This window comes from Alligator sinensis, unplaced genomic scaffold (genome assembly GCF_000455745.1).
Source record: "Alligator sinensis unplaced genomic scaffold, ASM45574v1 scaffold668_1, whole genome shotgun sequence".
In the NCBI taxonomy this organism is placed as follows: domain Eukaryota; kingdom Metazoa; phylum Chordata; order Crocodylia; family Alligatoridae; genus Alligator; species Alligator sinensis.
Genome location: NW_005842393.1, coordinates 1,005,831 through 1,019,363, shown reverse-complemented (window position 1 = coordinate 1,019,363; position 13,533 = coordinate 1,005,831). Strand labels below are relative to the sequence as shown.

At 41.9% G+C, this 13,533-nt stretch overlaps 1 protein-coding gene across 1 annotated transcript in view; it reads left to right on the top strand.

Annotated features, from left to right (window-relative positions):
* The window catches only part of PRKD1 (protein kinase D1), a 280,997-nt gene that overhangs the window by 30,078 nt on the left and 237,386 nt on the right, over positions 1–13,533 (top strand). Inside the window, 3 exon segments of the mRNA XM_025211210.1 lie at positions 5,577–5,665; positions 5,918–5,973; positions 6,913–7,015. Of these exon segments, the coding sequence (XP_025066995.1) occupies positions 5,648–5,665; positions 5,918–5,973; positions 6,913–7,015 (177 nt within the window). The 5' untranslated portion in view covers positions 5,577–5,647.

The window sequence follows — 13,533 nt, the reverse complement described above, 5'->3', positions numbered from 1 at the left end:
CATTAGCAGAGGAGATTTTGCCAGCTAGAAGGATCACAACTTTGTTCCATCATGTGCTCAGAAATGATGGATCTCTCTTTCCATAGAATGGGGCAAGTTTGAATGGTACAAATACTCAGGAATCCTCACTGACATCAATGATTTTATAAAAAGATAACCAAAGGATTTATTATACAAAAAAAAGAACAAGCATAAGAAATCAGTAACTATATACTGAGATGCAGACATATAAAAGTAAATAAACAAAAAGAAATATCAGAACAATAACCTGTTCTTAACCCTGCAACAAAACCCAAAGATGTGCCCCTTCACCAGGTTAGAGAGTAGATCCTGTCTCTAACTTCATGGCTATTCATGCAAGTCACCCCTTCGTTTCTGGGGGATGAGGAGGGCACACTATGCCAGTAACTTTCTGCCCCCTTCCCACTCCCCAAGGTACATGTTTACAAGACTACAAAACTTTTATCCTTTTCAGACATGTAGATTCACTAATGCGATAAGTACAAATTAAACCCTGCAGCCCGCCCCCCTCCCCGCCACCAGAGTGGTCAGGTGTAATTCTTTTCACCTTTAAATAAAAATTTATCGCTGTCTGGATAGATCCTGGCTTCTGTCTGTCTGGGGTAAACAACCCAACCCAAGTCAAATGCTAGTTCTCAGCGATTGTCTCTTCTAAGTGTAAATACAAGATACCCTCACCACTCTCATTCATTCTCATTCATTCATGGGGGAATCCACGAATACTGGGATCAGCAGCAGGAGCCCAGAGGTGGTAAGCTGGAAGCTCCTGCAGCTGGCGGCGGCACTGTCAGCAGCGGGGTGTGCAGGGTGGAGACAGACTTTTTTCTTAATGTGGACTTGTTAATGCCGTACATTCTACCTGCCGAGGCTGCACTAAGTCCACTTGCAAGCTTACTGAATGTAAAAGTATCACCAGAGTGCACCACAAATATTTCAAATCACAAATCCGCAAATAGCGAGGGTTTCCTGTAGTTAAGGGCTACTTAAATGAATCTCTAACCTCACAAAACAACCTTGGCTATAATATTGAGATTTATGAAAGTTACATTTATATCAAATGCTATAATATAGACATAAACAATACAACTGAACACAGCTTAACACTTGCTACAAATGGAGACTAAACACCACAGGAGTATATTGAATGTAGGAGAAAATCCATGCCTGCCACAAAGGGGATCTCAAAGGAATTTGTTTTTGGGGTCAGTCCTTGACATCAAGCCCATATCTAGCTTATACTTTTGAAAAATATTTTTTTATCCGTAGTAAAAATCACTTCTCAAGATGTGCCTCTTCTTAACTCCCAAGGTCCTTTCCCCCTTTTTCTTGTGTTATCTAAAAGGTTCTATAAACAATTGTGGTTCTCGATAGCTTTTTTCTTTCTTTTTATATTTCTGTCTTTATAATAAATGATCCTAATCCTTTCTAATCTCTGCGTGTGTGGAAGTTTGTATTCTTTAAATAATTGTTATTGCCATTCTTTGGTATTCTACATCTTGTTTGGGATGGGATGAAAAAGTGTGTAACATTGTATTAGAGTATAAAATGGTGTTATATTCAGGTGCCCAGTAGCAGGATCTCCTACAAAGCATGAATTTTTGGGTAATTAAAGATCCCAATGACCTTACCACCTGTGTGGTTTGCAGGCTTTAATGTATTTGTCCCCACAACACCTGCATGAGGAAGTACTATTAGCCTCATTTAACAGATGGGAAGGTAGAGTAGGCTTATAGTACTATAATTTATAATATAACATTATGCATTATGTATATGATAATGATAACATATGATGAATTGCAAATTGTGTATAAAGCATGCACATATATGTGTGATATTTATAACTTGTAATATAACATCTATAGTATTATAAAGTATTATATTAATATAAATTATAATATCCAGGGTTCATGTATCTGCTTCTCAACTAACATCATACATAGTATATGCCAATACTGGCTAACAGTGTCCCTGTGCTGTCTACATTGGCCACACAGGCAATCCCTACATGAAAGAATGAAAGGACGCTGATTCAAGAAACGCACACAAGCACATGGTGGAACTCATTAGCTTCCCCGAATCATCACCGACTTCAGAGTACCTCTGTTCAAACAGAAAATCTTTAAAAACTACCTTGAATGTGAAATTACAGAAAAGAAATTATCCACACATTGGATTGTATTAACCATGGTCTCAGCACAGGGACTGTGGATTCTTATCCCAATACCTGGATTTTTAGTCCAGTGCCATGCAACTAGTAACCGCCGCCTTCATTCTAAATGGTTTAATCAATCTACTTATTACCATTTTTAGCAGTGTTCCCTTCCTTTTTTCCCCTTCCCTCTGTATAAAACCTTTTCTTTCAACAAGTCTGTTCCTACAAGCAGATTAAGTAGGTTGTTATCTATAAAAGTCCACACCTTGTTAAACCAGTTATTCTCCAAGGCTAGGGACAGAAATTACACACAAACCAGTATAAGTGATTGGGAACTGGTTGAAACCTGTAACACAACAGAAGTTCAGTGCATAGAAGCTGCTTTTAAAATGGCTGAGATTGGTTAAAGATAAACCTGGATGGATGTAGTATCAGACTTAACTGATTTAAATTAAATCAGTGTATTGAACTTCTGTCCCAAATCCTTTCCAGATTCAAGTTAATTCACAGTCCCCCAGAATCCCAGGATGCTTTGTACTTCTGCCACAAAGTCCCCTTCACAGAGTGGGCAGGCTAGCCTTGGCCCAAACTATCTGCTGTAGCTGAGCAGGGAGGTGTGCTAGCACCCCCTGGCTTCTAGTCTGAGCCACTGTAGGCATGTGGCTGTGATTCTGGAATCAAAAGTGAATTTGTGTTCACTTGTTTATTGGTTCAGTCTACACAACTTAGACTAACCTGCGAAGACTAAATCGATTTAGCCTTAGGCTTTTTGATTGTCTTTACTTAGCCCAAGGCAACAGTTGGCAACCTTTTTGGGCTGTGGGCCAGATTGACCTAGTTCAGGTCAGAGGTGGGCAAACAGGTGCTAGGACCCAGCCACTGCTGCCAGTTTTCCCTGTGGCAGCCTGGGGAGAGGGCCCACTGCCAGAGCAGCACAGGGCCCATGACTGCTGAATGCCACTGAAACATTTGGGAACCAGGTCATATGGCTCTGCAGATCAGATCTGGCCATGTATTATAGGTTGCCAACCCCTACTCTGAGGTGCTGCCCTGCCCCCTGCCTGACTTCAAACTAACACATCTCTGTTTTAATTTTATGGGAGGGAGTATAGGCAGAGAGAATTAAGTTATTTACCTGAAACTAGATGTATGAGTGGGGAAAGTAGGAGAACCTGAGTCTCAGAGTCCCAGTCTGCCTCTTAACCAGTGGACAATTTTTACATTGTTTATGTTCCTATGACAAGTGTGTACAGCAAATCCTATGTTTATTTCCATTTTATTTCAGACCTCTTCCCAATTTATCAAGGTCATTTTGAATCCTACTCCTGTTGCAGACCTCTTCCCAATTTATCAAGGTCATTTTGAATCCTACCCTGCTCTTTCTAAGATGGACACTACATAAGCCTTATTTTTCAGTCTTCTAGGATCTCACCTCAGGGTCTGCAATAGTTTACGCCAGTTTCTTGAGTCCCTCCAGAATGAATCACATCAAGGAAGATAAGCTGGGGATAGACTGACCTGGACAGGTTTGCAAGGTGGGCAGATGAAAACCTGATGATGTTTAATACTGAGAAATGTGAAGTGCTCCATCTGGGGAGAAATAATCTGCAACATACTTGCATGATTAGTGGTGCTACACTTGCTAGCACCACAACTGAAAGAGATCCAGGGGGTCATGATAGATCACAGAATGGGCATGAGCCACAAATGTGATGCAGTAGCTGGCAAAGCGAATAAGACACTGGCATGCATCAACTGATATGTCTCAAGCAAATCAAAGATGTCATCCTCCCACTCTACTTGGCTTTGAGGCCGCAGATTGTGTGCTGCATCCAGTTTTGGGTGCCACACTTCAAGAAGTATGTGGGGAAGCATGAGAGTGTCCAAAGGAGGGCTATGCGTATGATTAGAGGTCTGGAGAGCAGGCCATATGAGGAAGGGCTGAAAGACATGGGACTGTTCAGACTGGAGAAGAGAAGACTTAGAGGGGATTTGGTGGCAGTGTATAAGTATATAAGAGGCGCACATCAGGGACTGGGAGAGCATCTGTTTAGCAGGGCACCCTAGGGGAAGACTAGGAATAACGGTCATAAATTGCTAGAGGATTGCGTTAGCTTGGAGATAAGGAAAGACTTCTTTATGGTTTGAGTGTCCAGGCTCTGGAACAGACTCCCCCCCCCCCCCCCCCCCCGAGGTGGTACAGTCACCTACTTTGGAAATCTTCAAAGAAACATCTGGATGCTCATCTTGCTGGAGTCATCTGACCACAGCAGTCTTTCTTGCCTAAGTGCAGGGGGGCTTGGACCTAATGATCTCAGGAGGTTCCTTCCAGCCCCTAACATCTATGAATCTAAGCCCTGCAGATTTGAAAAAAAAATCTGGTTTATTGAAATAATTTCTAATTTTTTCTTTCCTTACTCTGATGGTTGGCCTTTTATGGGATGCTTGAAGTAAAAAATAACGTACAAAGTTATCATCTAATTGGAATAACCTAAGACTTGATGTGATAGTTCACCTGACTAGATTATTAATATGGATAGCTATAACTTCTTCAGGAAAGAGAAGCATGGAAAAGGCGTAGTTTTGAATATTGTAATGCGTGTGTATATACACACTAGTCCTGATGTCTAGAACAAAGTGAAAGGATGTCCCTGTTGAAAATCTTTGGGTTAAGGTAAAAGGGAAAAATGGCAGAAACTGTGTCATGATCAGTGTTTATTATATATCTCCAAACCAGGAGGAGAAGGTGGTTGCAGATTTAAAGCAACTGCCTGAATCAGCCAAATTACAGAACCTCATGGTTATGGGAGACTTTAATTACCAAGATATGTTTTGAGCAGGAAATGCAGAAAAAGCCTGACAAGCTTGCAGAACATGTTGGGGAAAAGTTTTTAGCATAGCTGATAGAGAAATTAACTGCGAAGAAATTCTCAGTTGCTTCTTGCTGATAGGAAGGAAATGGTTGAGGAATGAAGGTGGAATGCAACTTAGATAACTGATCGGATAGTGATAGAATTCCTGATTCTAAACCAAGGAACTAAGCAGAGCGGCACAGAAACACTAAACCTAGGAAAAGCTGACTTTAACAAGCTCATAGGACTAGTAATACTCCATAGGAAGTAAGTCTAAGAAAGAAAGGAGTGCAGTTCTTGGTTACAACCCATGATTATTGTATTAGTATGTTGGCATCTTAGATAATTAGCTCATTATATCACTAATTGTCCTTCTTATGTCCTTGTTAAGATTTCCAGTATTTCTACTTATTCCTGAACCTTTTTCCAAATTATCCTACTCTTTACTTCCTTGTGGGCTTTTTTGTATCACTTGTTGAATGTAATTGAAGTCACACTCCAACAAGACTGTTGAGTCTGCAAGCAAAGATACTCATTCTTTTCTTCATTAGGTGAGTCCCATTTCAAGTTGGAAGGACTTCTTGAAATATCACCCCATGGTCAAAGAAGCCAAAGCCCTGCAATGATACCATCAGTACAGGTACACATTGATGTCCAGGATGCACCTGCCCACAACTTTACCCTTGAATGGAGGGGTACATTATAACAAAATTTGGGTGCTTGCCTTAACTCTTATTTCAAAGCCCTATTGTTACCAACTGTCCTCAGAATAAAGCTGTTTTTTCCTTAGCAAATTGTAAAATGAAACCAATTCCTTTGGCACGGTAATTCTTTAAATGAGATGCTATTTGGAAGTGCTTCACTTTTTTTTTTTTTTTTAATTTGTGTGTAGGTCTTCCACAATCCTGGAGTGCACTGCTGTACCTTTCAACAGGCAGGCACTTTTAGGTACCCAGATTCACCAACTCTCACCTTTCCGCTGCTGCTCTAATCTACCTTTCTGCTCTGCTGGGAGGGGGTGAGGAAAGGTTTAGGGGATTTGGGACTAAAGTGACATAATCCTGATGGTGGGAGTCCTCACAGCCCTCTAGTGGCCTTTGGCTGGAAATCTATAGCTGAATTCAGCCACAGTGGTTTTGAAGCATGCCATCCTGAGAATACTCTCGTTGCAGCAGTGATGTGAGCTTGAGTGCCCAGAACATGGGCTGCTGCTGTGGTGGTGGTGGTGATGTGGGGTATCTGGGGGCTGCCTTTCTGATGCCTACTCTGAGTGGACACCTTTGGCTGGTGTCCTGCTCACCCACCCTAAATTATGATACGGGCTTGCATAGTCATTTGTTCAAGCTGAAGCAAAAATTGTTGAAAGCTTGATGAAGATTAGCAGCAGTTTAGGGACATGGCTGAACAATTTCTGGTTGCCGCTTCAATCACACATATGGCTGCCAGCAGCAGCCACTTTTTTTAATCCTTCTTTCTCACTTCCCCATCTTGGCACCCTGAGCTGTTGCCCTTATTCCCCTACACTCCCCTTCCTCCCTCCCCAGTTATGTTACAGAAAAACAGGCATGGTCACATTTCCTTATTCATGCTTTCATTCCTCAGGTCAGTTTTTTGCCCTGACTTAATTATATGATTACATCAGGGTCCATTAGCACTCAAAATGAAGCCAGTTTTGGCTTACTCCTTAAACTGAGAAACAGCTTTGATGGTTTATTTAGCTGTCTCCATTCTACAGTTTCATTTATGATGGTGCTATTAGATAACAGGCCAGTTCTTCTTATTTATTTACTTTTTTGAGATCTCTTTTGGAAAGGACACAACTTATGATGTAGATAATTTTTTGCAAGAAAGTGAGTGTTGACTTGCTTGTTGCTTGCTTGTTTGCAGAGTTATCTACTGTCTCATGAGGTACAATATCCTTTTAGGACTGTATGCTGAAAGGCAAAGAAAAGTCTGTTTTTCAGGCACAGACTGGCTAAGGGCTGACAATGTAAGTATACACTATCATAGTTACCTAAAAACTCACTCTTTCAATTCATAGCCTGCATACATAGTTTAAAAAGAAAGTAAAGGGCTAGTTATTTTCCTAAAGTAGATTAAGCTTAATATTTTGCTTTCATTAACAAAATGTATGCAGAATAGAGGGGGAATTTGATTTGCAATGGCTTAGCTATGGCCTCACAAAAATATCTGTATAACTTGAAAGCATGAGTTTCCCCATGAATATACTTTTTGTTTTGACTGCATGTTGTATACTGACTTGCTCCATATCAACCATCAAATGGAGATGTTCTTCCAAAGGGGTAGAAAGAAACAGTAGGATATATACAATACAGTACTCATGTTGGAGATTTGCTCTTATTTAATTAAAAAAATTATGACTTTTTATAAACATGCTCACCCCTCTACCCAGGCAAAAGAGAATCCTTTAATTTGTGCATGGTTTTCATATGTGAGTCCCAGTCACAATAGCCTCAATTACATTTATTCATTTCTATGACCGTTTTCTTTCTTGCTTGTAAAGTGATCCTATCTAGGGTCAAAACATAAACATCTGTATGTTTAAAATGACTGCAGGATAGCCAACTTATGTCCTGGTCAACACTAGAGATACACTGATGCATAGGTCTGATATTGGCTCTGTACTGACGCAAAGAAAATTGGCTGTATCAGAAATCGGCACAAGTATAAATGCCTGTGCCTGTGCACAGCTGCAGCATAGCACTTGGGCAGCAAGGAGCAGAGCCCAGCAGCATGGAGAGCTGCCTACAGCTGGTAAGTCTGGGAGGGGGAAGGGAAGGGGTAAGGGGGGGCAGATCAACCCACACCCGTGGTGAGGAAGGGCTGGGGCAGGGGCAGGCACTGCCTGGCTGGTGCGGGCCAGGGTGTGGGATGGACCTACAGCACATCGGGTGGGGGGCAGGTCCCACCACTGTGTGCACCCAGGGAGGGCATGTGCCCCCGGATCTGGGCAGGGCAGGCAGGCTGCAGCTATGGGCTGGACTGGGATTTTCTCACTGGGGGGTAGGGTTGGGGCTATGCAGGGGGCTGTAGCCACCCCATAGTGCCACTTCCTGTGGCACCACTGCTGCACGTCTGGTGCAGCCCCATCTCTTCTTGATATGTGGGGGGAGGCAAGGGTTGAGCTGGGAAGAGCTAGGGCTGTGCTGGGCATGCAGCAGCGGTGGTGCTGGAGTGATGCTACAGCAAAATTAGGGGTGGCTACAGCCCACTCCATAGCCTCTGCCCCAAGCCCAGCCCCCATTGAGAAGAGCCTGGCACAGCCTCAGCTCCAGCCCGCAGCTGCAGCCTGCCCACCCACCCACCCAGATCCAGGGGCACACCCCCCCGGTACCCTCATGGAGGGCATGCAGCAGTAGGAGCCACCCCCCAGCCCCAAGCTGTGGTTCTGTCCTGTGCCCTACCCCTCCCTGGCTGCGCAGCCCCTGCCCCTGTCCCCTCCCTCACTGCGGGGGGGGGGGGATGATATGCCCCTCTGTGCCCCTCCCCTTCTACCACAATGGACTTACCAGCTGGAGACAGCTCTCCATGCTGTATCAGTAATTGGATCGGTAGCAGCCAATATGCCTCCTTAAAAATCGGATATTGGTATCAGCCCCAAAAATCTCTATCGGTGCACCCCTACTCAACACATATACAAATTACTTCCATTTAACTAAAATTATTATGATACTGAAATTACACACACTGATTAAAACACCTGTGCAAAGACTGTCATACTGGTTAACTTGTATCAGTAAATTTTAAGCAGCATCAAAACAAGGGAGCTTATGAAGGTGTTATTCTCCAGTAATTTAGCAGTGGACTATTCATTCTCTGAAAATTGTGGTGATTATTTTATTCCTTGCAAGATAAATTTTCCTGAGTAATAGAAGACATACCAGTAATGTTACTTTCAGATTCTTAAAAATTATAACGTTTTGCTGGGAAGCAAAAGTGTTTGCAACTTATAGAGAAATTGAGACTTCTGGAAACATCTGAAGTTGCTTTACAGTTTTGCAAATACTTGTAGCTACAGGCTTTTCTTTAGACAGATTAGGTAGACTGATTCTTATATTGCCTCCTATTGTTGCCAACACCTGTTCAAGAAATAGAATGTGTAACACTAGGCCTTATGCTGAATAAAAGAACTTCAAGAATAATTTTATCAGTGGTTCAGAGGGATAAGCATTCTGGCTGGCTGTAGATGACCCAGTGAAGCAAAGACAAAAGCTTAGGTAGAGTTGACTAATATTTAATAGTCTGATCCACTTCTAAGCTCTCTTGAAGAAAAGTTAGTATATTTCTAAAAACTCTTGCTTTATAAAAGCTAAACCCTTGCCTTATAAAAGTCACCCAAAATATATATAAAAGTGTTTTTATGTAAAACTTACCTATATTTTGGCCTGATCTTGCTCTGTTGAAGTCATTGGTTGTTTGCTTAAAGTCTTTGTGAACAGACTTAACTGTTTACGATTCTTCAGATTACAGCTGCTTTCTAGACTCAAACCTGTATCCATTTATTTTGTGTCTACTTTAGAAGTGGATCCAGACATCAGAAAGTAGTTATTGGAGAAGTAATGCCTGTCTTTCCACTGTTACTCCCATTGCTTTCAAAGTCTGCTTTAATTTAATATGTATTTTACAATGTTTTATACCAAGATAATTTCACTCATGGTATCATAAGTAAAATGAAAGCACATAGCTTATGCATCTAGTAGCCAATTCAAAGTTAAGAAGCTCAATTAGCCTGATTTTTCAGGTCAATAGACATGACTATTTGCTTTTAACTAGGAGAACTGCACCACTTTGCTTCACATATTTCAGAAATAGTTAGTGAGTGATTCTCCAGGAATCCCCAGCTTTACCTAACTCACTTGATAAATGTTTTAAGGCCAGGGATACTCAGTTCAACATCAGCCTGACTGCTTGCTCTAGGGCATTGGTGCTCAACCTTTTGCACCTGCAGGCTGGATGGACAGTGCCCCATCCATCTGTGGGCCAGATTCCACCAGATGTCTCAATCTAGCACTTGTGGGGGGATGGAGGGAGGTGTGGTAGGTACCATTTGGTTATGCAGAAGGTGGCATGGGGCAGCCTGACCCTAAGCCTCAGGGGAAAGGGAGCATGGGTTGGTCCTATGGGGGGAAGGGAGTGTGACGTGGTCCCATGGGGGGGGAAAGGAGATATGGTCTGGTTCCAACTTGGTCCTGCAGAGGGGGAGGGGACGTGACCCAACCCCATGGGGGGAGGGGATGTGGCCCAGGCCCATGGTGGGGAAATGGGTACAGCCCAGCTCCAATTGGCAGTGCAGAGCTTGGGGTTTGCGAATATGGTGGAGCAGGGAGGGTGGCTGCATTAATGGCCACTGCTCCCCCACCACCAAATTTCCCAACCCTCGAGCCAAACGTGAAGGCTTCATGGGCTGCATCTGGCCTGTGGGTTGGAGGTTGAGCACTCCTGGTCTAAGGTGTTGGTTACATTTAGAAAAGGTTTGTGAAAATGAAAGTTGTTCAAATGTAGATATTAGGTCTCACTTGCTAGCACAGACAGTATATCTACAATTGTAGACTTTTCTGGCTTCATGGACCAATGCAGAGTGTTAGAAAAAAATGGAGCTGGAAGGGGATTCTGGAGGTCATCTAGTCCGATTCTCTGCTCAAGGCAGGCTAATGCTTTTCTAAACCATCTCGCCCAAGAGCAATGATAGGTAATACATTATTAGAGAATTTGTGGGCAAACACAGGAAAGGAATATTTGATATTTTGAGTGCCATGAATCCAGTCATGAAATTATATTAAAAGAAGGAATCATGTTTCAGTGAACTTGTATATTGCGTGTAGTTTACACAGCTGATATAGTATCTCACTTTAAAACTCTTATTCTCAAGGTGGTAAATACTTACAACATGGCCTTGACTCTCAATAAAACATTTATCAAGGTAAATTGTGAAGAGAAAATTGTGTAGAGATAAACTGATGGCAACAAGCCTTTATTTTCTTCCATGTCTGGTTGCTCTCCTGTAGGCTGCTTTAAGTGTCACTAACAGTTACAACAAATAGCTACTGCTTTCTGACTGAAAATTGCTTTTGCTGATTTGGTTTATGTTTGTAGAAACAATTTCAGACATTATAAACACTTGTTCCCTGGCTAGTTGGGTACCTGGGAAAATGCCAAACAGGAAAAAATTACAATGTGATATCATTAGTTTCATATGGAGCTACAAGCTCAGTGTAATTATTCAATTTGAAGAAATGAAAAGTGACAATCTAGGCTTAGAGCTGTTGCTTGATTTGTAGAAAGGATATAGGTAGCATACACTCTAGTTGAAAAAACTGCACATTTTGCTGCAAGCAAACCAAAACGTTTAATACTTTTTTATAGCTTATTGAAGGACCATATATGCAAGTGAAAAACAGAGTGAGGCAGAAAACACTAGAAGTAGAAATGCATACAGAAAGATATTGTTTGTTCACATTCAAACTTTGAAAACTGTCTTTATAGCATTTTCCAAAGTTAGGTATATTTGGATTATTTTAGGTCTCTAAGTATACATTTTATTCAGGAACACTTTTTTTCCTTCTTAATACATGGAAAGTGTATGGAAAATTGCTGTTTTACAGATATAAAATATGCAATGCCATTTATTTTTAGTAATGCTATAAATACATATCGTGCAGTTGTTTTTTCAAAATGTAATAGTTCTTACTGTAACAAAGTTCACGTTCCTTAACTGTTGTTGTGTCTTTGGTATTTCAATAAATATTCAAATGAAGCTTTTTGAATTATTTTTTCCTCATTTCAGTCATTCTTTCCACTGTTCCCCTGCAGTTTTTTATTTCAATTTGTCAGATCAGTGGTGAAACTGGGTCTGAAAAGTATTTTCACTCATTCATTTTTGTGTTCTATGTTTGCTAGGTGTTTAACTCTAAAACTCTTTATCTTTAACTTGTGCCTGTGGTACTCAGGATTCCCATGACTTCCAAGATCAGATGTCATTAGGTGTATTTAGTCCAGCATGGATATAAGGAGCGATTATGCTAAGAAAATATAAATTGACCTTTAAGACCTCTGACTTGTAAAATCATAAGAAAATGGGCATCATGCTAACAACTAGGTTAGTTGAACTGTCATTTTAAGCATGTACCAACCAATGCGGATGTGTGAAGTTGGCCCTATTCGATTTGGATTCTGATTCAGCGTGAACTGGGGACAGCGATTCAATTAGTTGATTCGGATCACTGTCCCCAAATCTGAAGATTCGATGCTGATTCAGAGAATCGGTGATTCGGCCATAGACACAGCTTTAAATGTTTTTTTTCTGCATACCTTGAAGTACCAGGCACGGCTCATGAGCGCTGTGATGCTGGGGTGGATGGATCGTTGCACAGGGAGTACTTCTGGTCCACCAGTACTTCTAGTCCACTTCTGGGTCCACTGGGGAGCATGCAGGAGGGCCCCCCCATGCCTCTCTGGCTCAGTGATCAGCTGCGGGAGGACCCCAGGTGCCCCCCCAGACCCTGGAGGCACCAGTCACTGAGCTTAGGGGTCATAGGAGGGCCCTCCTGTGCACTCTCCAGCAGACCTGGAAGTGGACTGGAAGTGGTTTTAATCCACTTCCGGGTCTGCTGCCAAGCACGCTGGGGAGCCCCCCGTGCTCCTGTGGGATGCTCCATGCACCCCAGCATCGCAGTGTTCACGAGTTGCCTGCTACCTCGAGGTATGTAGAAAAAACATTTAAAGTTGTGTCTGTTTGAATTCCCGAATATTTCCAAATCGGTTCAGAGGGTTTCAATTCGGTTCAATCCTCTGATTCGATTTGGATTTGGAGATTTGGCCACTGAATCTCCACTGAATCAAATCAGGGACTGAAACTTTGCACAGCTCTACCAACTAATGCCAGTTAAATACAAGTTTAATAAAAAATCTGTCCATGAGTTTGCAGTGACTCTTTTCCAGCTTCCATAGATTGGATTTTTGTTAGGAAAAACACACCATTTATTATTTCTAATTGCTTGTAAGTCACAGAATCCTCCAGACATTTCTTTCTTTTTGTCTTGGATACCTGGCATTCCTCTGACTGATGGGCCATTCCTCTCAGTTGCCTTTGCTATTGTTCAGTTTTTCCTCCCGTTATAAACAGACAGTGCCTTGATGCCCACCTTTCCACCTGTATGTGGCAGTTGTTCTTAACTGTGCATACCTGAGTCCCTTGGCTAAAGCATGTCCAGAATTATAAAGGTATATGTAGACAACATAATATAATCTATACAGTGATAAAAATGTCAAAAATGTATACATAATAACATGGGGTTTTTAGTGTGACCACACATGCCATATCAATACAACAAAACACAAGACAACATTTGTGACACCCCACGACCCTCCAGAACATAACAGGTTCTTAACACTGCATATCTTCATTTGGTACCAGTTTCTGGTACAACCAAGTAGGTGAGCCATTGTTGCTATAAGGAGTGATTTTAACAAGAAGCTGTGGCAACAGGA